Source organism: Alligator mississippiensis, chromosome 12 (assembly GCF_030867095.1).
Source record: "Alligator mississippiensis isolate rAllMis1 chromosome 12, rAllMis1, whole genome shotgun sequence".
Classification (NCBI taxonomy): Eukaryota; Metazoa; Chordata; order Crocodylia; family Alligatoridae; genus Alligator; species Alligator mississippiensis.
This window is the reverse complement of record NC_081835.1, coordinates 43,819,899-43,842,477: the sequence shown is the minus strand read 5'-3', so window position 1 is coordinate 43,842,477 and position 22,579 is coordinate 43,819,899. Positions and strand designations below refer to the sequence as shown.

At 51.8% G+C, this 22,579-nt stretch overlaps 1 protein-coding gene across 1 annotated transcript in view; it reads left to right on the top strand.

Moving 5' to 3' along the window:
* The first annotated feature begins 9,547 nt into the window (after positions 1–9,547).
* Positions 9,548–22,579, top strand: part of RASSF1 (Ras association domain family member 1) — a 32,862-nt gene continuing 19,830 nt past the window's right edge. Inside the window, exon 1 of the mRNA XM_019475762.2 lies at positions 9,548–10,067. Within this exon, the coding sequence (XP_019331307.1) occupies positions 9,779–10,067 (289 nt within the window). The 5' untranslated portion in view covers positions 9,548–9,778. The remainder of the gene's footprint in view (positions 10,068–22,579) is intronic.

The window sequence follows — 22,579 nt, the reverse complement described above, 5'->3', positions numbered from 1 at the left end:
CACCTTGATGTGGTTATGTCTTTAGAAAAGGAGGCTGCCCCAGGGCTCCCCAAGCAAGATCTGTCATGAATGTTGGTGTTGCTACTTATAACCTTAAGGGCTAATCACAGCCTCCAGACCCTATCTTATAGCTGTACTCATGCCTCACAGGTGTTTCTAGTCATCACTTATATGGACACCCTGCTGCACACCACCAGGCTGCCTTAGGCCTTCACTCCCTTGTTGGGGCCTTGGCTTTCCCAGCATCTGCCCCCACTGCTCTGGATGGTCCCTTTGGCCTTGACCCAAGCTCTGCCCCTTTCTGACCTGCAGGTCCTTGACAATTGCTTTGCTTTTCCCAGGCTTTTCTCTCTCTTTTGCCACAATCAAGCCCTTGCCCTCTGGCAGAGCTCCAGACAGCCACGTGCCCCTCAGGCACCACTGGGACCTCTGCTCACCTTTTTCTAGTCCCACCTAAACCACTGGTTCTGAAACTCAAACATGACACATAAGCAAGTACACTGGCTGCGACTTAATTCTCTAACCCTGCTGGCTCTCTAGGGAAATCGCTCTCCATACTGGTTCCACTTCCCTACCAACCCTCAGCCCTCTACTTGCAGCCTCCCGGCATAGCAGAATCTCACTCAGTCTTTCAAAACAGCAGGCATCTTCCTGCAGAGCTCTTTCTCCTTCAGCCTCCAGGGCCGGACTCTTCGCTCTGGTTCTGGCCTTGGCTTATATGCCCCAGAGCCCTGCCTCTTCCAGTTATGTGACCCTCCTGGACAGCCTGCAGGATAGCCTAGAGCAGCAGAACTAGTACTGCACTTATTTCATAGTTTCATAGTTGATAGGGTCGGAAGGGACCTGAGCAGATCATCAAGTCCGACCCCCTGCCATGGGCAGGAAAGAATGCTGGGATCAAATGACTCCGGCTAGGTGCTTGTCCAGCCTCCTTTTGAAGACCCCCAGGGTAGGAGTGAGCACCACTTTCCTTGGAAGTTGGTTCCAGCTCCTAGCCGCCCTGACTGTGAAGTAGTGCTTCCTGATGTCCAGCCTGAACCTACTCTCAATCAACTTGTGGCCATTGTTCCTAGTTACTCTGGGGAGTGCTCGGGGTAACAGGGCCTCTCCCATTCCACACTGGTCCCCCCTGATAAGTTGTAGATGGCCACCAGAACCCCTCTCAGCCTTCTCTTTTGGAGGCTGAACAGGTTCAGGTCCTGTAACCTCTCCTCTTAGGGCCTGCCCTGCTGCCCCCTGACCATGCAAATGGCCCTCCTCTGGACCCTCTTGATGCTGGCCACATCCCTCCTGAAGTGCGGCGCCCAGAACTGGATGCAGTACTCCAACTGCGGCCTGACCAATGTCACACACAGGGGTCCTTGGACCTGCTTGTGATGCATCTGTGGTCTACCAATCTAGAACATCCGCTGTGGCTAAAATGTACTGTGATACCCAGAACCAACTTCCATTTAACACTGGAAATGCTCAGCTCTTGCCATTAGCAGATTAAAGATTATTTAAGTGTGATTTTTTAAGAGAACTGCAACTAATATGGAAAAGGTTCCCCCAGTTACTCTCCTATTGTACAGCAATAGACACTTCTCATTTAAAAGGCTCTGGCTGCCTACCACACTATAGCTATCTCTTCTTTTATAGCTAGCCTAAGCACAGCTTTCCTCCATTTTCTCTGTCTCAGTAGCAGGAGCTGTAGGTTCCCTGTTACAATCACTCATGCTAAACTGGCTTGGAGTTGGATATGAGCCTAACATGGTTGAGCCAGTCTTATCCAACCACTGACTAGTCATGCTCTAGAGTAGGGGTGTCCAACCTTTTTGAATGTGGGGCCGGATCATGAACTTTTTATCACCCAGTGGGCCGGCAGGAGCGGGCGCTCGTGCGGCCTGTCTAGTCCGGCCGTCATCTGGTGGGGCAGGGGTCAAGGGGTGCCACCTGACCCCGCTGTGTCCTTCCTGCCACCTGGGTGGCCTCGAGGATGCTTCCACACCTGCGCGCCTGGGCTCAGCAGCCAGGGGGACATGTGGGGACCCTACAGGGGGGTGTGGGACGTTCAGGGACACCCCTCTGCTCCCTCTCCCCTGGGGCAGCCCGAGCCCGACCGGAAGGGCTCCCTCCCTCCCCAGGGCCCATGACTCATCACTCCCAGTGCAATGTCTGCAGGTGTGGGGGGATGTGGGGAGGTGGGAGTGGTGCCAGCTTCCCACCCCAACAGCCACAGCAGCAGTGGCAGCAGCATCTCCCACGGGCCCGGCCGCAGCATCCCTCTGCGTCAGCATCCACACCCCCTGCACCCACCTGCCTGCTGCACCGCAACCTGCTCCAGCCCACGTGGCCGATGGTACCGGCGCAGGGCGGGGCCAGCATGCAAATGAGGAAGGGAGGGGCAGGGCTAGGACGAGACAGTGAAATGAAGGGGGAGGAGAGGAGCCGCACTGCATCGGCAAAGTCAAGCTGACGCGGTGCATGTAGGAACCTTGTCCCTTCCCCAGCCCTTCAGTAGCCATTAGGAAGCTGCTGAGGGGCTGGGGGAGGGACAAGGGGTGGAAACGAAAGTAAACAGCGTTTACTTTCGTTTTCCATCGCAGCACTGTGTGCCACAGAAAATGGCTTGGCGGGCCGCATGGTGGCCCGTGGGCCGTATGTTGGACAAGCCTGCTCTAGAGTTCTGACCCACAGAAGTTTGTATTTGGCTCTAAAGTTCCCTAAAAATTAGGTTGCTCAGCTTTGAGCATTCTGATCTGTCTCTCATCCGTCTGTGTTAGAAAAAGAGACCCTAGCCAGCACCAACACCAAAGAGCCATAAGTTAGGCCCAAAAGTCAGGAGCTCAGGCTTGAAAACCAGTGGTGCATTTGTTTTCATTGTCTTCAGGTTTTAACCTTCTGGCATGTTGTTTTCAAGCTTCCTCCTCACCCTCATGAGCTAGAAAGTGATTTTTTCTTCTAACTGAAATCTGAAATTCTCCTACAATTGCATCACTCTGGAGCATTAAAAAAAGCATCAAACATCATGAGACTTTCAATAAAACCAGAGGCATTGTCAGTGTTGGAACCAGTACAGTACCAAGGGCACACACACAAGTGGAGCACTGGCGGGGAGGAGTTGGCTGCTTTCCCTCCCCTTTGCTGGAAAGTCAAGCTTCTCCCACAAATATCCTCTGGGAGTATTCAAGGCCAAAGTTCCCTATGGAAAATGCCTCTTACACAGATGCTGGAGGATATGTTTGTTGTTCTGTGGATCCCGGCACAGGCCTGGAAGAATCCAGCCTGTAGCTTCAGAGCATAATTTCCTTTGTGAACATCGGATTAAGCATTTCTTTTAATCTCTCTTTATAGATAAGAATGAATGTAAACATGGACTGGTGGGGCTAGACCTGCCTCAATAGATGAGGCCTCTTTTATCACATCACCAGTCTCCCACACTTCCTCTTCCGGGCACTCTAGTTGTGAAATAGTTTTTCCTAATATTGAGCCTGAAACGGTCTTCTAGGAGTTTGTGACCTTTACTCCTAGTTACACCGAGCCCTTGATGTACACCTCTAATGTAGCAGTAAGCTGCTACCAAGTCCCCTTTCAGCCTTCTCTTTTTCAGGCTGAAGAGTCCCAGATCTCTTAGCCTTTCCTTGTATGGCTTGCTGTACGAGTCTCTGACTCTGAGTCTTTTCTGGACTCTCTCAAGCTTTACCACGTTCTTGTTAAAGTGTGGTACCTAGAGCTGGACACAGTACTCCAGCTAAGATCTCACTAATGCTGAGCAGAGTGGGAGAATTACTTCTTTGCTGGAGATGCATCAATTGATGCATGCCAGGGTATTGTTGGCCATGATGGCTACAGTGTTGCACTGCCGGCTCATATTCATGCTGTGGTCTATTATTACCCCCAGGTCCCTTTCATTTGTAGTGCAGTTAAGGTTGGCGTTGCCAAGCCTGTAGGTGTGCAGTGGATTGTTCACCCCTAGGTGGAAAACTTTATATTTCTCAACGTTGAACTTCATCTGGTTCCGGTCCGCCCAACTTGCCAGCCTGTCTAGGTCCATCTGGATCTGCAGCCTATCTTCAAGCGTGACCATGCTTCCCCATAACTTGGTGTCATCCACAAACTTGGCCAGTGAGCTCTTCACCCCCACATCCAAATCATTGATGAAGGTGTTAAATAGCACTGGACCAAGCACTGACCGTTGCGAGACACCACTGGCCACTTCCTGCCAAGATGACACAGATCTGTACATTAGAACTCTCTGGGTCCTGCCCCACAGCCAGTTTCCTACCCACCTGTCTTGCAGTTAAGCCCACAGTCTTCTCAGCTTCTAGACAGCCAATTCAGGCAATCTTGGGCAATTCAGGGCCATGTCTGAAAAATCACTTGTCTTTTATCCATTTGGGTGTGTCCAATACCAGTTGCCTAACGCTAGAGGGTGGCGAGAGTGAGACCCATGCAGAACTTGCCAGCCTGGTCTTTTGCTGTGAGGCTGATCTACCCTACTGCCCCAGTGGAGGGGAGATAGACATCAGTAGGCCAGGACACTGTCCAGCAGCACCAGCTGGCCACTGAAACCAGGATAGGAGATACAACGGTACAGACACTTTTGTCCTAATGCTGGCCAAGGCAACCCAGTTCCCTACCCCAGCAGAAAGGATTGAACATTTTGATACAGACCCTAGCACGGAACTATCTTCCCTTGGGGCTCATATCTCAGCTGCCCCTTCTTTCTTTCTTTCCGCCTGGCTGATCTTGTAGCAAGCAGTTAAAAAGATAAGAGCTACTGGTTTACTGATCAGTGATCAGCATCTTTCTTAGCAGGAAAGGGGAAGGTGGATATGAAATGGAAATTGATAAGAAGAGAGGATTTATTGTATAGCTATGCTGCTTGGCACCCTTCCAGGCAAGAACAATGCTCAGTGTTCACCCAGGTACTTTTTGCAGAGGATCACACAATACTTTAAAGAAAGTAGGGGATTACCATCATGCTGGACAGAAGGAGAAGGCAGAGGTGAAGGGAAGACAAGTGATGTGCCCAGGGTTGCACACTCAATTGGTGGGAGGCCTAGGATCAGAACCCAGGACTCTCCACTCCTGTTGCAGCTTCCTTTCATTGAACCTTTTTCAAGACAGCAAAGGTGTATGCCCTTAAGTGTCAGTGTTTGACAATGTTGTCCTGTAGCTGTTTGGCAGTGTTTGGTAATGTCGTCTTGGCCAATAAAAGACAAATGACTTTTCAGACACTGCCCTGAATTGCCCAAGTTGGGTAAGTGGCTAATGTCCATAGTCAGTACTGCAACTGATCTCCATGGGTTAGGTCAGTATCACCAGACCTATTTGAAAGTGGGAGAAAGTGAAGCATGGAGAGGGGAAGTGTCTTGTCCCAGATCACAGAAGGAAGATTCATGGAAAAGCTGAGCTATCTCCCAGGGGTGTCCTCCAGCCACTAGACCCATCTCAGCAAGAAGCCACCTTTTGGGCCTAGGCAAAAGCTCTGCATTGGTGAATAGTGTCCATAAAGTAGGCTGGAGCCACCAGTTCATAAATTCTGGTGGAGAATTCTGATCTGAAAAGAGTTGTGAGGAGAAGACAAGGCAGCAGGAAGGGTCTGCTTTCCTAGGGAGTTCAGGCTACACCAGAACTACCTTAGTTCTGGTAAGTTGAAAGTGTTTTAACTGGTTACTCATAGCAAATGCTTTTCTTGGGTTTGTTCTTCCCCTGCTTTGGTGTCAGGAACCTGGGAGGTTGCAAAGTCAGAGGGCATCAGTCAATGTTCCTTCTGTGTCCCTTCCTGATTACTTAGAGATCCATAGCAGGGAATGACCCTTGCATTTCTGGCACTAGTGTGAGGATCCTTTCTCTGTCTCGCCAGCTGTGAAAGAACATCACAGCACATGCTGGGCCTGGGTCTCTTTTGCAATAGAGCCTCTGTCTAGAAATCAACTAGGGGCATTCAAGAGCTCGAGCTGAGAGCAGACTCCAACAGGATGCTGACTCCATGCAGGAGCGGGGATATTGCTACTTTACCTGAATCATTCTCTGAGCTGTGACTGGGACTGCAGGGCTGGGCTGGGCTGGGCTGGGCTTTAGAAAATAATCAGAGCTTGGCCTGCCTTACCCCAAACTCCCTAGGGTGACAGGAGGCCAGCCAGTGAACCCTCCCTGCAACTGTGGGAGCAGGGTAACGGGGAATTTTCATGGCTTCTGGGTGCACAATCTAAACTGGAGAGTAAGGAAGAACCTAGCCTCTTCCCAGAGCTGTGGTATGACAGGATATGGGTCTATGTCCAGTTGGCATAAGTCCTCCTCAGAGAGGTAGGGATAAGCACATTTAGAATATAGGGTTTGCTAGTGTGATCTGCCCCCATGGTAAAAGACAAACAGATTAAACAGATTAGCCACTATGTTGGAGGAAGGGAGTAAGCCCAAAGGGCAGAAAAGTGGAGTCCGATCTCATCTACCCTGTGTAAATTTGGAGTCTCCCAGTGAAATTAACAGAATTACTCCACACCTACACTAGACCAGTACCTCTACTAACTTCCATGAAGTGACCCTGAATCTATCGTAGCATCTAGAGCAGGGGTGGGCAAAATGTGACCTATGGGCCAGATGCAGCCCTCCAGGCCATTCTATCCAGCCCACGGGGCCCCTAAAAATTTAGAAAATTAATATTTATCTGCCCCTAGCTGCCTGTCATGTGGCTTGCCAAAACTCAGTAAGTGGCCTTCCACCCGAAATAATTGCCTGCCCCTGATTTAGAGCAACATGTTCACCACTGTTCTCCCTATGCAGGTGGGCAGGTTGTCTGCCTTTGGTGAGGTTTTTACATCCTCCTTTAGAACACCCAACATTGACCACACTTGTAGACTGGATGACTGCTCAGCTGAATTATTGATCTGTTCTGATGCAAGAGGAAAACTATTGTTCCTGATTGCCAATAGCACTATCAAGCCAGCAGGTGGTTAGGGGAAAATAAGTTTTCCAAGATCTGGAAGTACTGGGTCAGCCCAAGAGGAGAAGAGATGGTGACAGGAAAATCACTGCTTATTTCAGTGTCCCCTGCTTTGACCAGCTACCCTGTTAATGCTTCCTGGCAACTCTCACTCCCAGGAAATGGCTTGTCCTTAGAGTAAAAAAAAATCCAGTTCAGTTTGAGCCCGTCCTGGATATTTTTGATCTATTCATCTTGTATTTCAGTGCCAGCAGGAGCCATGCCCCCAAGGAGCTCTCTTTTCCTTGGTTAGGCCCACCCATTGCTCTGATTCTATTTTTTTCCATTGAAACCAGACAGTGAGCTGGTCAAGCTTTGCAGCTGATTGTGTGCAGGTTTTTAACTGCAATACCATGGTGACCACCAGCAACAAACGGGACTGGCTGCCAGCTGACTGGGCTTCTTGGCAGCTGTGGCAGCCACAGGATTTGTGAGGCTGGCCAGAGGACCCTGAATAAACTCCAACATATGGAGTGGCTGGAGCTGCTTGCACTCAGCCAGTGTCTTTATGGGACAAGTTCCATCTTGGGCTACCCCAGCCATTGCACAGCTGCTGCTGCTGCTCTGCAGATAATAGGCCCAGGGGGCTGGGGATGCTCCTCTCTGCAAGGGCAGAGGGGCTGAGAATCAGCAAACAGGAATTGGGTCAGAATGAAGCATCTAATGCTAATGTAGAGGATGAAGTCTGATGTCTGTAAGCTCTCTGGAGACCCTGTTGCTTTCCTCTCATCTATATGTTGTCATTGTGTGGGGAGATGGGTCCGTGAGGTGCTCTCTGCAGATGAAGGACACCCTGGAATGAGGAAGAGGAGGAGCATTATCCTCAGTGTCTCAGTCATCCCAAGCCAACTAGCCTTGAGCAGCTCAGAGAAGGCCAAGGACTGAGGCAAACCCCTTGACATTTTGGGGATCTCAAGATGCTGCCAGCTGCAAGGCCATTGTTTGAGTATGGCACTAGCACCAAGAGTCACCCCAATGAAGAGGTGGAGTCTGTCAGTGCATGAGTGTGTCAATGAGATACTTCCAGCCTTGGTGGGATGGTCCCTGTTCACCCCTCGGGGTGCTGATAGGCATTGCAGTGGACTGAGCCCAGCCTCTTACTGGTTGTTTTGGAGATTCATGGAGATAAGGAAGAGGAGTGAAGAGGAGCTAATCAGCCAAGCTCAACTGCCATTGGAAGAGGAGGAGGTAGCCTAACAACAGCCTTGTGAGCTCACCACCCATGGCGGTGAAGTCCCATGTCAGTTGGGGATCCACCCCCCAACTACTTTTCATTAGGGCTTCAGATTTTTTTTCCACTAGCCATGTTCCACACATCAAACAGATCCCTTCTCTGTGAGTGGGGTCTCTTGCAGGATTGCACAGTACAAAGCATCTCTTTGGGGGTTAAGGCAAGTGTCTCTGGTTCTTGCAATGCTGTGTTCCACAGGCCACATGCCTGAGGGGATCTTCCCCCTGTGCCCTGAGGGGAAGCTCCCACTGGCAACTGAGCTCTTCTAGGCTCTGATGTACCCCAGGTGGAAAGCCTTCCCCTTGTGATGACTCGTAGGTGAAGCAAAGCCCAGCTCCTCTTAATGAGCCAACCCACCCATAACACCCTGCTACTCCCTCCCTTGAGCCATGGACGGTGCCATTTCTACAAGTCTCTTAGCTATGTGCTTTGACCTGCTGATGGCAAGTGGCCTCTCTCAGCTCTACTTGATTTCACCTCCTTCATGGCATAAGCCTGGGCCACCATATGTCCTTTGTTGCCTGCTTCTGTCCACATTGGGTCTGGCCCCATTTCTTGGGAGACTGGTGCAAGCGTGGCTGTTGAATTCCCAGGCAGCTGCCTGGCTTGGAGCTGGGTATTAAAAGCCGTGGCTGGAGCCAGGCATCCTACCAGGAGTGTAGAGAGTAGCAGTTGCTGATGAGGCAGGGCTGGTAGGAAGCGAGGAAGGAGAAAAGATGCATTCCTGGTGCCACAGGCTGCGAGTGCGGTGTGGGGGGACTCACAAGGCACCAGCAGCAGCCCCTTTGCCTAGCTACAGGCTCTGCCCTGTGGGGCACCGCTGGTGGGAGTGAGCTCTGCAGATGGCTGCCTGCTCCTTGCTCCACAGGGAAGCCACTTCCTTCCACCCTGGTTGGACCCATCCGGGAAGGGGGAAGATGTCTGTGAAGAAGAAAGTGAGGCCTTATTCTTTGGGGTGAAAAACGAAAATGGCTCCAGCCCCATTCCTTGCCAGGCTGTGCTGTGGCAGGAAGAGGCTAATGCCATGGCACCAGTAGCGAGGGTTGTCCTCCCCCCTCAGCAAAGCCGGGTCTCACGGGCGGCTGCCAAGCCCCGAGGTGCCTTCCTCTCCTGCGGGGACACCCGTGCCAATGGGCCGCGGCAGCCTCTGGTCGCTGGAGCGGCACCCCCGGCTCTGCCCCGGGACGGGCAGCCCGGGCGTGGGAGCTCCCGGCTCCGGGCTGGCCCGACCCACGCGAGGCTCCAGCGCGGGCGGCAGAAGGGGGCGGGGAGGCGGGCGGGACGGCGGGGCGCCGCCGCCGAGGGGACGGGCGGGAGCGTGACGGGACTCGGAGGAGCCGCCCCAGGTGCCGGGACGGGGGCTCCTCGCGGGCCGCCGCGGCCTCGGCGACGCCCCTGCCCCGCAGCCCTGCCTGCCCTCGGGGCGGCTCCTAGGGCCGGGGGAGGCGGCCGCCCACTCCTGCTGCGGCCGGGCCAGCCCCCGCGGGCCGCCGGGGAGGGGAAAGTGAGGCGCGGAGCGAAGGAGCGGGGACCGGGCGGCCCTCGCAGCCCCGGCGCAGGACCGGCCCGGGTGCCCGGGGATGGCGCGGGCGGCGCGCGGGGGGCAGCAGGAGATGATCGAGCTGCAGGACCTGGCGCCGGCTCGCGGGGGGCGGCTGGAGCGGGCCAACGCGCTGCGCATCGCCCCGGGCCGGATGCCCGAGCTGCTCGGCCGCGTGCGGCACGCCCGGGCCGTCCCGGGCCAGGACCAGGGCCAGGGCCAGGGCCAGGGTCACGCCTTCCGGCCCCGCGCCCGCGGCCACCACGCCTGGTGCGACCTGTGCGGGGACTTCATCTGGGGCGTCCGCAGCAGGAGCCTGCAGTGCGGCCGTGAGTACCTTGCCGGGCCGGGCCGGGCCGGGGGCGCAGCTTCCTTCCCCCCAGAGCCGCGCAGCGACGCCCTGCGCTGTCCCCGTGGCCGGCACCTCCTGCAGGCAGCAGCTGGGCCCCGGGTGCCACTGCCGCGCGAGGGGTCAGGCGGCGGCGGCGGCACCACGCCAGGGACTGCCCGGCTGCACGGGTTGGTACCAGCGGGCTGGGGACTGGACACGCCTGAGCCTGTGGCCAGAGCAAGCCACAGCAGTTTCCCCCTTGCCCTCTGCCCTGCACCCGCCGGGCTTGCACACAAGTAGTGCCCCTCTCTGTTGGCGGCGCTTCAGGAGCACCCTGGCCTTGCACTTGCCGGCAGAGCAGTTTCAATTCAAATGTAAAAGGGCATCAAAGGAGTCTTGTTGATGGGCAGGGGAAGGGGACTGGGAAGGTCACTGAGGCCCTGTAGGGAGAAGCACCCCGTTTGCCCTTGTGCTTGACCATGCACCCATCCAGCAACGGGCCCCTTGGAAATGCCACGGAGAGAGTCCAGTGCTGCCTCCAGCTCACCATGCCCTGCCAGTGAGGCTGCCCTGAGACAAGCCCAGCACTCCGGCCGCACAGCTAGGTTTGGGCTCTGGCCCATGCAGGAGGCTCCAGGTCTCCGGTGTGAGCAGGTCCTGGTCATGCACTGTGTATATCTCCAGCATGACAGAAGTCTGTCCTCACAGGGTCACTGAGCACACTCTGCTCCGGACCCAAAAATGCAGCAGTGAGGCTGCTCCGAGTCAGCCCCACAGCTGCTTTCAAGTGTGCAGGAGATGGTGGGGCTGCAGGTGACTGTGGGGGATGCCCCAGGACAGCATCCTGGTGCAGTTCTGGGTGTGGAGCCTGCAGGAGAGAGCAGGTAGGGAGGGTGCTTGAGAAAGGCCTGACCAGGGCCTGCTGCTGGCTGGGGTCCCTGTGTCCCTGCCCCACAGCAGAGATGTAGCCAGTCAGATTTGGGATGTTGAGCCCTCTGAGTCCTGCCTTGGTGTCTTGTTGCTCTTCTGAGGGTTGTCTGAGAGGGAAATCTAAGGAGCTTCCTCAGTTAGGAATCAGCCCAGAGCCCCTGGGAATGGGAAGTCAGGAGACTTTGGGACACCGCCCAGCACAAACTAGCTTTGGGGGCTGATTGCATGAGTTAAGCCAGGGATTGTCAACCAGGGGTACGCATACCCTTGGGGATACTTGAGACAGCCCCAGGGAGTATGCATGGCGACACAGGGAAGTGGCATGTAGTGGCGGCACAGAGTGGTGAATGGTGGCAGCAGCCACCGTGTGTCACTTCCTCACCCCCCACTACCACCATTCACCATTCTGTGCCTTTGCCACACACTGCTTCCCTGCGCTGCTGGCTTTGTGTCAGGTTGGCTGTGCTGTCAGCATCCCACCCCCCTGCTCCCTGGCCAGCCATCAGCACAACCCCCTCACCGTCTGGAAGGGGGTATACTCCAGAAGGGGTACCCACTAGAAGGGGTACACTCCTTTAAAAAGGTTGCAACCCCCTGGGTTAAGCTGTTCCCTGGCACCAGGCAGAGCTGGATCCAGGGTGGGTGCAGTTGCATCTCCCCCCTCCTCTTCTTTTATTTCTGGTCCCTACACATTTTAAAACCAACTGCCTGGCAGAGGCAGCAAGATTTCTATTCAGGCTGGGGGGACAGAGTCAATTGACTTCATGTCTCATTATCATCTCCCTGATTCCTGCTAATCTGTCTCCACTCCACAAGTGTCAACAATCCTCTATCCTTTTTAAAGGTCTTGATGTTCTGCTAGTCAAACTATTCTTTCTTCTGTAATGCTGCTGTCTGTTAGTTATTTCTGGTAATCTCTTCTGTTTCACAACCCTGTAGACTTTTTAGCTCTAGCTAAAAAGCCTTAGCTCAGGTATGGTAATATTAATTTAGGTGGAGACATGATTGACTGTGAAGTATTGGGGCACTATCCAGATGCCCAAGGTGGCTAGATTTCATTTTATGAATCTGAATGAGATATACATGTAACTAGAATGACTACAGGACTAATGTCACAATATAAATTTCATAGACATTAGGGCTGGAAGGGACCTTGAAGATCATCAAGTCCAGCCCCCTGCCCTAGGGGCAGGAAGTCAGCTAGGGTCAAAGGACCGCAGCAAGATAAGCATCCAAGTGTTTCTTGAATGAGTCAAGAGTAGGTGCCTGCACCACATCTGGAAGGAGTCTATTCCAGGTCTTGGGGGCTCGGATAGTAAAGAATGTTTTTCTTATGTCCAGCCTAAAATGGTCTTGCAGGAGTTTATAACCGTTGGTCCTTGTTTTCCCATGGGGCGCTCTGGTAAACAGCCATTCTCCCAGGTCCTGATGAACACCCCTTGTGTGGCAGTCACCAGGTCCCCCTGAGCCTGCGCTTTTCCAGACTATCTTTTGACTATTTTTGCCTGGTTTGTTGTCTGTGTGTTCTTAATTTTGTATATAATCTAGCAAACTATTGCATGCTCCAATAGTTGTATTTTTTTGCTTTGATCTTAAGCTGAATAATATAGTCTAGCCTCCTTAATAATAATAATAATAATAATAATAGCCTCCTTGCATATTAGTAAAGCATCTAGGTTTTTAGCACTTGGTATGTGGTTTAAAGTTATGCCATTCCAGGACAGGATTATCTCTGATCCTGCTATGCAGCTGGTGTTACACTAAAGTGTAGCCACTGAGGATGTAGCCTTAGTGTAAATACCCTACCTGGGTCCCTCTCTCACTGGCCCAGGTCAGGCCCACTACCCCCCGACACCCTCCCTAGCACTCCAGATCCCCACTCACTGCTCCCCCACCCTCTCCTTGAGGGTCCTGTAGTGGGCCAGACTGAGGAGAGCACCTGGCCACAGGCTCTGACTCTTGAGCATGGTACTGCTCTTGATAAGTTACTGGGGTGTTCTTCCCTCACCCCTTCTTGCCCTTACCCTGCCAATCACAGGAAGTGTGAATGCAGGGGAAACCTGTGGCTTAGTGTGCTCTCTGCCCTGGTCTGTCTGCTGCATGTCCTTGGCACTACAGTGGCAGGGACAGGTCAGGGCTCTTCAGCCAGAGCAGCTCACACTGGCATCTGGTGTGATCCTGTAGGGCAGGGGGAAGGCATGGTGCTGCTATGTAGTACAGCTGGGTGCACGCTATCTTCTGATTGTGAAGGGTGGCACTGTGTTACCAGACAGGGTCCCATCCTTCAGGACAGACAGGAACCGAAGCCTTGCTTGCGGGCAGCGACATCCCTGGACAACTTCCTGTGGGGCTGGGGCCATTACCCTCAGGTCTGAGATACTCCAACATGACTTTGTTTGCCTGAAGATAGTTTCTACAAAATAATGGATTCTTGCTCATATCCTGTTCCACAGGATTGTGTGGTGTTGCTTTTTGCTGTCTATCAACTGCTGTGTTCTACCCCTGAACCAGCTGAATTTTGGTGAGTGAGGGATGGGAGATATAGGGAGCACTGGTCCCACTATGGCAGATGGGCTGTCTCAGACCATAACTCTGGGGGTGCATGGGAGAGAAAGTGATTTTTGCTAGGTCCACCATGCTAGAAGAGACAGGGGGGTGTGTGGTGGTGGGAGCTATTCCAGTGTTGCCACCTGTCATGATTTTTGGCATTGTTCTTAGAATATGCTTTGGGGGGTGTGTGTGTGTGTGTGTGTGTGTGTGTGTGTGTGTGTAAAAGGGGTCTGATATTGGGAACCAATTGTTACAGGGGCTTCCTGTGTGTAACCACACACACTGCTGTCACGCTCATCTCACGGGGTTACATCTATCCCACCTCTGCTGAGCTTCCTCCGCCATCAGGGACTGGGGGCCCTTTGTTTCTAATTAAGAGACTATGCTGCAGCTCTGGCCATGGTGATGAGCACTGAAAGCAGTGAATGTGGGAGTGGGCACTGAGCAAGGCAGGAACTGAAGATTACAGGTATCTTGGCAATGGAAATCATTGTGGGTACTATTGTAGGCATTCTACACAGTGGGGCTGGCACTGGGACAGGGAACATTGGTCACATGGGCACCATGACGTAGGGTATGCTGAGGGTGGTAGGCAGGGTGGGTGATGCTGTGTTTTAGGCACTGTAGATGGTGGTGGGTGGCAGACAGTGGGGCCAGTAGGTCAGCAGTTGGCATCAGTTGGTGCTGGGTGTTGGGCTGGGGATATGGGGCAGAGGGTACAAGTGGGTGCTGAAGCAGAACTGAAATGTGAACACTTGAATTTAGATTAAACTTCCTAAAAGGTTCTGGTTGTTTCATGGGAGGATGGGGGTGTGCTGGGGCTGGCCAGGCTCCCAGGGCATCCATCCATCTGTCCTCCTAAATTGATGCATCAGAACGGTTGCAGGGGCTTTATGTTCTTGAATCAACAGTGTCAAATGGAGTCTGCTCTGAATTCTGGAGCCTGTTGAGATTGTAACACTCAATGGCCTTCCCCCAGCCCCAATGCCCATGTGCTAGGGGGCACCCATTCTGCCCTGGTACACAGAGAGCAACCTGTGTGACAATAGAAAACATTTTAGAGCTGGAAATAATTGGAGATAAGAGTTCTAGTACTGAAGCTCTGGGAGACATGACCTACCCTGGGTGCTGAATGAATGCCTTTTCGTTAGCTGGATTTCTCTTTAGCTACTGCCTCCCCAACCATGCTGGCACTGTGATCTTCAGCAATTGCAGTCATGCCTGCCAGAATCTGCAAACAGCCTTAACTGCTTGGGCTGTGTACTCCTGTCCCTTCTTGTGTGTATGGCTGGGGACATCTACTGCCTCCAGGTGGTACTTTAATTGCTGATCCTTGTATCTAACAAGATGGGCTGTGGAAGGGAGGGAAAAAAAGTGAAACCTCAGGGAGGAGCTGCTACAGAAGGGCAGTGATGCAGACAGAAGGGAAGAGTGGAGAAGCAGAGAATGGAAGGCTGAGGAGAGGGAATAGCAAAGCCTGTAAACTCTCTGGGGCAGGGAGGGGCAGTTCTGTGTATAGCACTTAGCATGGGGGCAGTCCTGAGCTCGGCCATAGCTGCTGAAGTACAAGTACATAATGAGCAAAACAGATGAGTGGTCTGAAGTGTGACCTACAGCATCACAGTGAGTGCTGCGAGCCCTGTCACTCTGGAAGGGCCTTGACTTGTGTACAGATATGCCCTGCCCTTGGCACACCTAGAGGAACCCAGAGTCCCAAATGTGTGCTCCCATAGTGGGAGGGCAGTTACCCAGGGGATTTGGCCTCCTGTGCTGCTCTGTTTTAGGGAAGTGATACAGCTCTGGCAACAGGAAACTCCTACCTGCTGACACACACCACATCTCCCCTATGGCAGCAGCAACCCAGTCATGGAGACAAGCCTGGAGTCTGTTTAAAGCCCAGCTCAGAAGTTCTCTATATTGGGGAATTAACTGGAATAGTGCAAAATGGTATCTATAGGGAGCACAACAGTTCCCTCTGCACCTTTCCTGTTAGGAGGAGAAGACAGCAACTTCATTTTGTTTTAGTCCTGGAAGGAGAGCAGGGCTAGTGTGGGACTTGAGATATCAGAGTAATGGAGGAACTGAAACATAGTCAGCTGTACATGGGCAGGAGGTTTTGCCTTGCCCTAGGCCAGGGTTGGAGACAGGCAGGGTGGAATTGATTGGTTCCTGTTTATGTGCATTCCATTAGACCCATGATCCTGTGCATGCAGACTGCTTTGGTTGTTGGTAACTAGCATTTCAGCTTTGGTTAGATGGCCTCACATAGCACTGTATGAGAATAACTAACTTGCAACTGCAGCCAGCCTATGCTGATCCTTGCAGTCAGCAAATTTGCACTTTCTAGGCCATGGGAATGCATTCAGTGTCTCCCTGTAGGCTGTGCTAGTGCCAGGCAAACTGCCCTGAGCTACAGCTGATGACCTCAAAGAGAGAGGCAGGGACATGTGCATCCACATAGCTAACATGCCATTCACAAAATAGCCTGGCAGCATGCAACAGGGGGCTTCCTTGGGCCCAGTCTACCAATGGCCCACCCACCTGTTTCTGGGCCAACCACCTGAATTGATATTAATGAGGCAGGAGGCTGCCCATTTCTTGCCCCGATGCCAGGGGGCGCTATCTGCAGCTCCTTTCCTCCTCTACACCGCAGCCCAAACCTTGCAGATGGCACCCACAGTTCTTATAGCGTCACCGGCCCCACACTGTGCCCCAGAGTCCTTCAATCCAGACCCCAACCAGATCCCTCTAATCAGGTGGCCTACTCCATCTTCATTCGGGCTGCCTAGTTCCCTGAACTCTTTTCCATCTTGGGCATAGTCCCCCCCGTGACCTTTGGCCACACAGGCCCTGGCCTTGCCTCCAAGGCCGGTTGGAAACCCCAGGCCCCCAGCTCTGGGCATCCCTCGCAGTGGGCCCCTGGCCCTTTTGACCGTTCTGGTCCTGGCCCCAGCACTAACCAGTCGAGGGTATTCCAAGTCAGACTTCTGAGTCTACAGCCCAAGTCAGACTTCTGAGTCTCTAACCTGGGTCCACCTTCTTGACCCTACTGTGGGGTAACCCACCCAGTGGAAGCCAGGGTTATTAAGGCACCCCAACCCACCTTTCACCAGGCTGGTAACTGGCCTGGCATTTCCTGGGGGCTCCCGCGCTACTGAGAGCCCCACCAGGCCACCCACTCCCGGCAGGGTGCAGTTTTAGGTCATGCCCAGGACCAGGAGCCTCCAAACCATCCCCTTAAGCTCTTGCCCTTACCTCTAGGACAGGGGTGGGCAAAATGCAGCTTGCAGGCCATTCTGTCTGGCCCGCAGGGCCCCTAAAAAATTTAGAAAATTAATATATATCTGCCCCTGGCTGCCTGTCGTGCAGCCCTCGACAGCTTGCCAAAACTCAGTAAGCAGCCCTCCACCTAAAATAACTGCCCATCCCTGCTCTAGGAAGTTGCATTCAGCCTTGCCGCCAGGCAATGTTACTACCTGCCTGCCAGCAGCAAACTGCTGTGTTTGTATAGGTGGTCCAAGATCTAAAATGGCCACTGCAGTCAAGCACCTGCAGGCTGCGTGGTTCAGCCCTTAAAGTGGCAGGCACCAACAGTGCCGTGCCACACAGCACTTTGCTGATCATAATTTTAGTAATTGCGTAGTACAGTGGTCTTCAACCCACAGCTCATGGGCAACATTTGCCCTCCAGCATTACTTATGGCCAAATGAGTATGGAGAATGCATATTAAAATTGAGTTTGTCCTCTCTGTCATCTTAGTGTCCAGTGCAGTACTTGCTCAGCAGTGGTGCCATTAGGCCAGCAAAGGTTGGGACCATGGGATGACTAGTGCCCTACACCAAAAGTGCTATAGCAATTATGTATTAAACATTTCACCTCCCACTCACTCCTAAATGCAGCTGCCTCCAGGGTAGAATGCAGCTTCCATTTTAATGGCATATTATAACAGTGCATCAGGAAACTAAGTTCAACTGTGTCCAGTCTAAACTGTAGGGGAGTCTTGGTCAGTAAAATGTAATGACCTGTATTACAATGTGGCTGAACACAGAGCCATCTCCCTATTTTTCTTGTGGAAAGAATGATAAAGCTTAGTGATATGATTTTGGCAGAAGGCTGGATAGATTTGCACCTTATAGACTAACTAAATCATGGATGTATAAGCTTTCCTAACACATCTCCACCCACCCCCCCACAATCACTACACCCCACAACAGAGCCACCAGCATTCCCGGATCTTACAGTTGCACCTCCAAAAATGTAGTATATCTCATCCAATGCACCAAATGCACTGATGGAAAATACATAGAAATTGGGCCCTTTTGCCCTGCTGTAGTACAACTTCAACCGTTAGGGGGAGCAAGAACCCTATATAAACTTAAGAGTTCCTTTTGAAAAGAACAGCTGACAATGGAAAAGTTGGAATAAACTTTCCATGGAGAATTAGTCATGGCTTTTTGATGCCTGGAATTGCCACGCTGTGGAACTGTATATGATCTCTGCTCAATGCAGTCACTCTATCTCATATATTTCATTTGATGGATCTCAGGCAGATAGCTCTGGGCACCTTGCAATGCATAGCAGTTCTGCTGTCTGGGGGCCTATTCAGTGATCTAGAGATCATCACTTTATGCCAGAGATCTTCCAGAGGTAGCGCTGGTGATGGTGTTCCAAGTTTTTCAGGTGGTCTTTGTAGGGCGTCCAAGCTTCACAGCCATAGAAAAGAGTTGGGATTGCCACAGCCTTATACAGTAGGAGTAGGGCCAGACACAGGTCTGGGCGAACTGGGTGGCCACCTGGGGCCCAAACAGAAAGGGGGCCTGAAAATGGTATGTTTATTATTATTATTATCATCATCCCTGGTGAAGGGGGTGGGGGGCGATACTAGAAGTTCACCCAGGGCTGCCAGGAGTCTAGGTACATTGCTGAATAGGAGCTTTGTTTGAGTCCTGATGTTGTGATCGTTGAACATGTGATGATTCAGGCTTCCGAAGGCAGAGCTGGCACATTGGATCCTATATTGGATCTCTTCATCGATGTTGGCCTTCTTTGAGAGATGGCTGCTGAGGTTCATAGATTCATAGATGCTAGGGTCGGAAGGGACCTCTACAGATCATCAAGTCTGACCCCCTTTCCTGGGCAGGAAAGAGTGCTGGGGTCAGATGACCCCAGCCAGATGCCGATCCAGCCTTCTTTTAAAGACCCCCAAGATAAGGAAGAGCACCACCTCCCTTGGAATCCCATTCCAAGATTTGGCCACCCTCACTGTGAAGAAGGTTTTCCTGATGTCTAACCTAAATCTGCTCTCTGTCAGTTTGTGACCATTGCTCCTTGTTTCCCCAAGAGGCGCCCTGGTGAACAGAGCATCTCTGGTTTCTTGCTGCGCCCCACTAATGAATTTGTAGGCGTTCACAAGATCACCTCTCAGCCTTCTCATGCGTAGGCTGAAGAGGTCCAGGTCTCTCAGACTCTCCTCATAGGGCTTGGCCTGTAAACCCTTAACTATACAAGTGGCCCTCCTCTGGACCCTCTCAAGGTTATCCACATCCTTCTAAAAATATGGTGCCCAGAACTGGATGCAGTACACCAATTGCGGTCTGACCAATGCTGCATAGAAGGGAAGTATCACCTCTTTGGTTCTATTTGTCATGCATCTGCTGTGTCCACTATGACTCCAAGATCCCTTTCTGCTTCAGTGCTGCTAAGAGGGTTATTTCCCAGCCAATAGGTGTGCTGGATATTTTTACACCTTAGGTGCAGCACTGTGCATTTGTCCTTGTTGTACTGCATCCTATTGTGTTCTGCCCATTTATCCAACCTGTCCGCGTCTGCCTGCAGTCGTTCTCTAACTTCTGGAGTGTTCACTTCCCCCCACAATTTAGTATCATCCACAAACTTGGACAGAGTACACTTCACACCCACATCCAAGTCACTGATGAAGACATTGAAGAATACAGGTCCAAGGACTGAACCCTGCGGGACCCCACTACCCACATCCTTCTAGGTCGATACCAACCCATCTATTACCACTCTCTGGGTGCGACTGCTAAGCCAATTTGCCACCCACCGGATCGTGTAAACATCTATGTCACAGCCTCTTAATTTATTTATGAGAATGGGATGAGATACTATATCGAAGACCTTGCTAAAATCCAAGAAAACGACATCCACCTCTTCTCCTGTGTCTAAGCGTTTTGTGACCTGGTCATAAAATGAAACCAGATTAGTCAGCCATGATCTGCCTTCTACGAATCTATGCTGGTTGCCCTGCAGCATTATTTTTCCTGCTGGATTCACACAAATATGATTTTTAATAATCGTTTCAAAGACTGTTCCAAGGATGGAGGTGAGACTGACTGGCCTATAATTACTTGGATCCTCCTTCCTCCCCTTCTTGAAAATAGGGACCACATTGGCCCTTTTCCAGTCCTCCGGGACCTGCCCCGAGTGCCATGAGTGCTCAAACAGCCGTGCCAGTGGTTCTGCTATAACACCAGCCAATTCCTTCAGTACCCTCAGATGAAGCTCATCTGGGCATGCTGGCTTAAACACATCCAGTCCATCCAAGTGACTCTGCACCAAGTCAGCATCGACAGTTGATGGGCTGGTGTCCCTCTGATGCCCAACTAAGAACCCATTAGGAGACTTATCTTGATCCTTGTTCAAGAACACCAAGGCAAAAAACTCATTGAAGAGCTCAGCCTTGTCCCCCCTGTCTGTCACTAATGTTCCTGCTTATTCAGTAGAGGTCCTATGCTGCCCTGTACCTTCTTTTTACACCCTACATATTTAAAAAAAGACTTTTTGTTGTCTTTCACGTGTGTTGCTAGTCTTAACTCCGTAGTTGCTTTGGCCTTTCTAACTGCCTCCCTGCAAGTGCAGGCCAAGTAGGTATACTCCTCCTTGGTAGCTTCTCTCTGCTTCCACTGCCTGTATGCTTTTTCTTTTTTTGCCCTTAGGCGCCCCTGGATTTCTCTGTTTAGCTATGGAAGTTTTTTGGCCCTTTCTCCCCCTTTCCCTCGCACTGGGATCTTCTCCCTTTGTGCCCCAAGGATTGCTTCTTTCACGAACGACCACCCTTCCTGGACTCCCATCTCTCCAATACTCTTCTCCTGCAGTGTGTCATTGACTAAATTCCTACAGTCAAGGTATGCAAAGTGTTCAGTGTTCTCCAGCTCCTGTCTGTCAATGAGGATCTTTGTTGCGGGAGTTGATTGGTCTGGAGCAGACTGGTGAAGCACTTTTGTTTTTCTGATGTTAAGGGTCAGCCCCAGACGCTGGCATGTTTGAGAGAAGCAGTTAAGGGCCATTTGTAGGTCCTCCTCCATATGTACAATGACAACACAATCATCAGTGTATTGAAGTTCCACAATTGAAGCCAAAGTAACTTTGGTTTTGGCACAGAGGCGGGAAAGATTGAAAAAGTTCCCATACATCCTGTACTTGATGCCGATGCCTTGTGGCAGGCAGCCACAAATGAGCATTTTGATGACTGCAAGAAAGATGGAAAATAAAATTGGTGTGATCATGCAGCCCTGCTTGATGCCAGTTTGAATGGCAAAGGGCTCTGTAGCAGAGCCATCGCATAGGATGGAAGCAGTCATCTGGTCATGAAGGAGTCTTAGGATGGTGATAAATTTCCCTGGGCAGCCAGACTTCAATAAAAACTTCCATAGAGCCTCACGGTTAACAGTTGAAGGCTTTGGTTAAGTCAACAAAGGCCATATACAGTTCCTGTTGTTCTCTGCATTTTTTCTGGATCTGCTGGGCAGCAAAAATCACGTCTGTGGTGCTTCTCAATGGTCTGAAGCTTGATTGAGACTTGAGAAGGATTTCCTTGGGAAGATGGACATCCTCAAGGCAAACATTAACAAGTGCATCATTGACATCACAAACTGGGAAGCACTAGCCCAGGACAGGGCTGCATGGCAATACCTTTGAGAGAAGGTACACTTTATTTTGAGGAAAACTGTCTTACCTTGGTGGCAGCAAAACAACAGAAATAGAAGGAAAGGGAACAAGACCAAGAAATCCTCCCTTGGACCACCACCTGTGGCATTTGCCAGGGATCTGGGGCTCTAGGATTGGCCTTCTTAACCATCAAGGGACTCATTTACAACCTTTCACTTGACCAGTGGGAGTAATCATCTGTGATCATATGGGATCACCACCGCACCACTGCAATAGGAAGAAGAAGGATATTTTTGGATAGGTGAGGTTAATGTTGGGGGCAGCACTGAAAGGTTCAGGTGATGGACTGAGCAGGGTTGCTAGCTTTAAGATAGCAGCCATGCAGGAGTCAGACTACCTAAACACAACCATTTTTTCTAGGGGTGCACCGATAGAGATATTTGGGGTTGATACCGACAGCCGATTTTTAAGGAGGCATATCAGCTGATACCAATTCAATTTCTGATGCAGCATGGAGAGCTGCATGCAGCTGGTAAGTCTGTTGTGGTGGAAGGGGAGGGGGAGGGAAGGAGCATGGGGGTGCAGATCAAGGCCCCTGCAGTGAGGGAGGGAGTAGAGCAGAGGCAGGGGCTGGGACAAGTGCTGCCCAGCTGGGGCAGGGCGGGCACAGGATGGAGCACCCCTCCGGGGGTGCGTGCAGCTGCAGGAGCTGCCCCTGCCCCAGCCCTACTCCCTCCCTCACCGCAGGAACCTTGATCTGGCCTATGCCCCTTCCCTCCCCACTCACCATCCACCACAACAGACTTACCAGCTGCATGCAGGTCTCCAAGTTGCAGGCTGCAGTTTCGCGCATGCATAGGCCATTTATTGGCCACATTATCGGCCACTGATGTATCGGTGCACCTCTAATATCTTCTGGTCTTAACCATCTACAAAATTCCATTCTCCAAAAGCTCGTTCCCACTAATACTGTGGCTTCTCTTTCCTGATGCTTCTGGGACTGGTGACTAGAAGGACTGGATTGGAAATAATGATAAGGTTTGCCTTTTAAAGTGCCACATGACTGCAGGCAAAGGACTTTCTAGATGGTGAACGTGTTGTATGGAAGCCAACCTGGTGTTG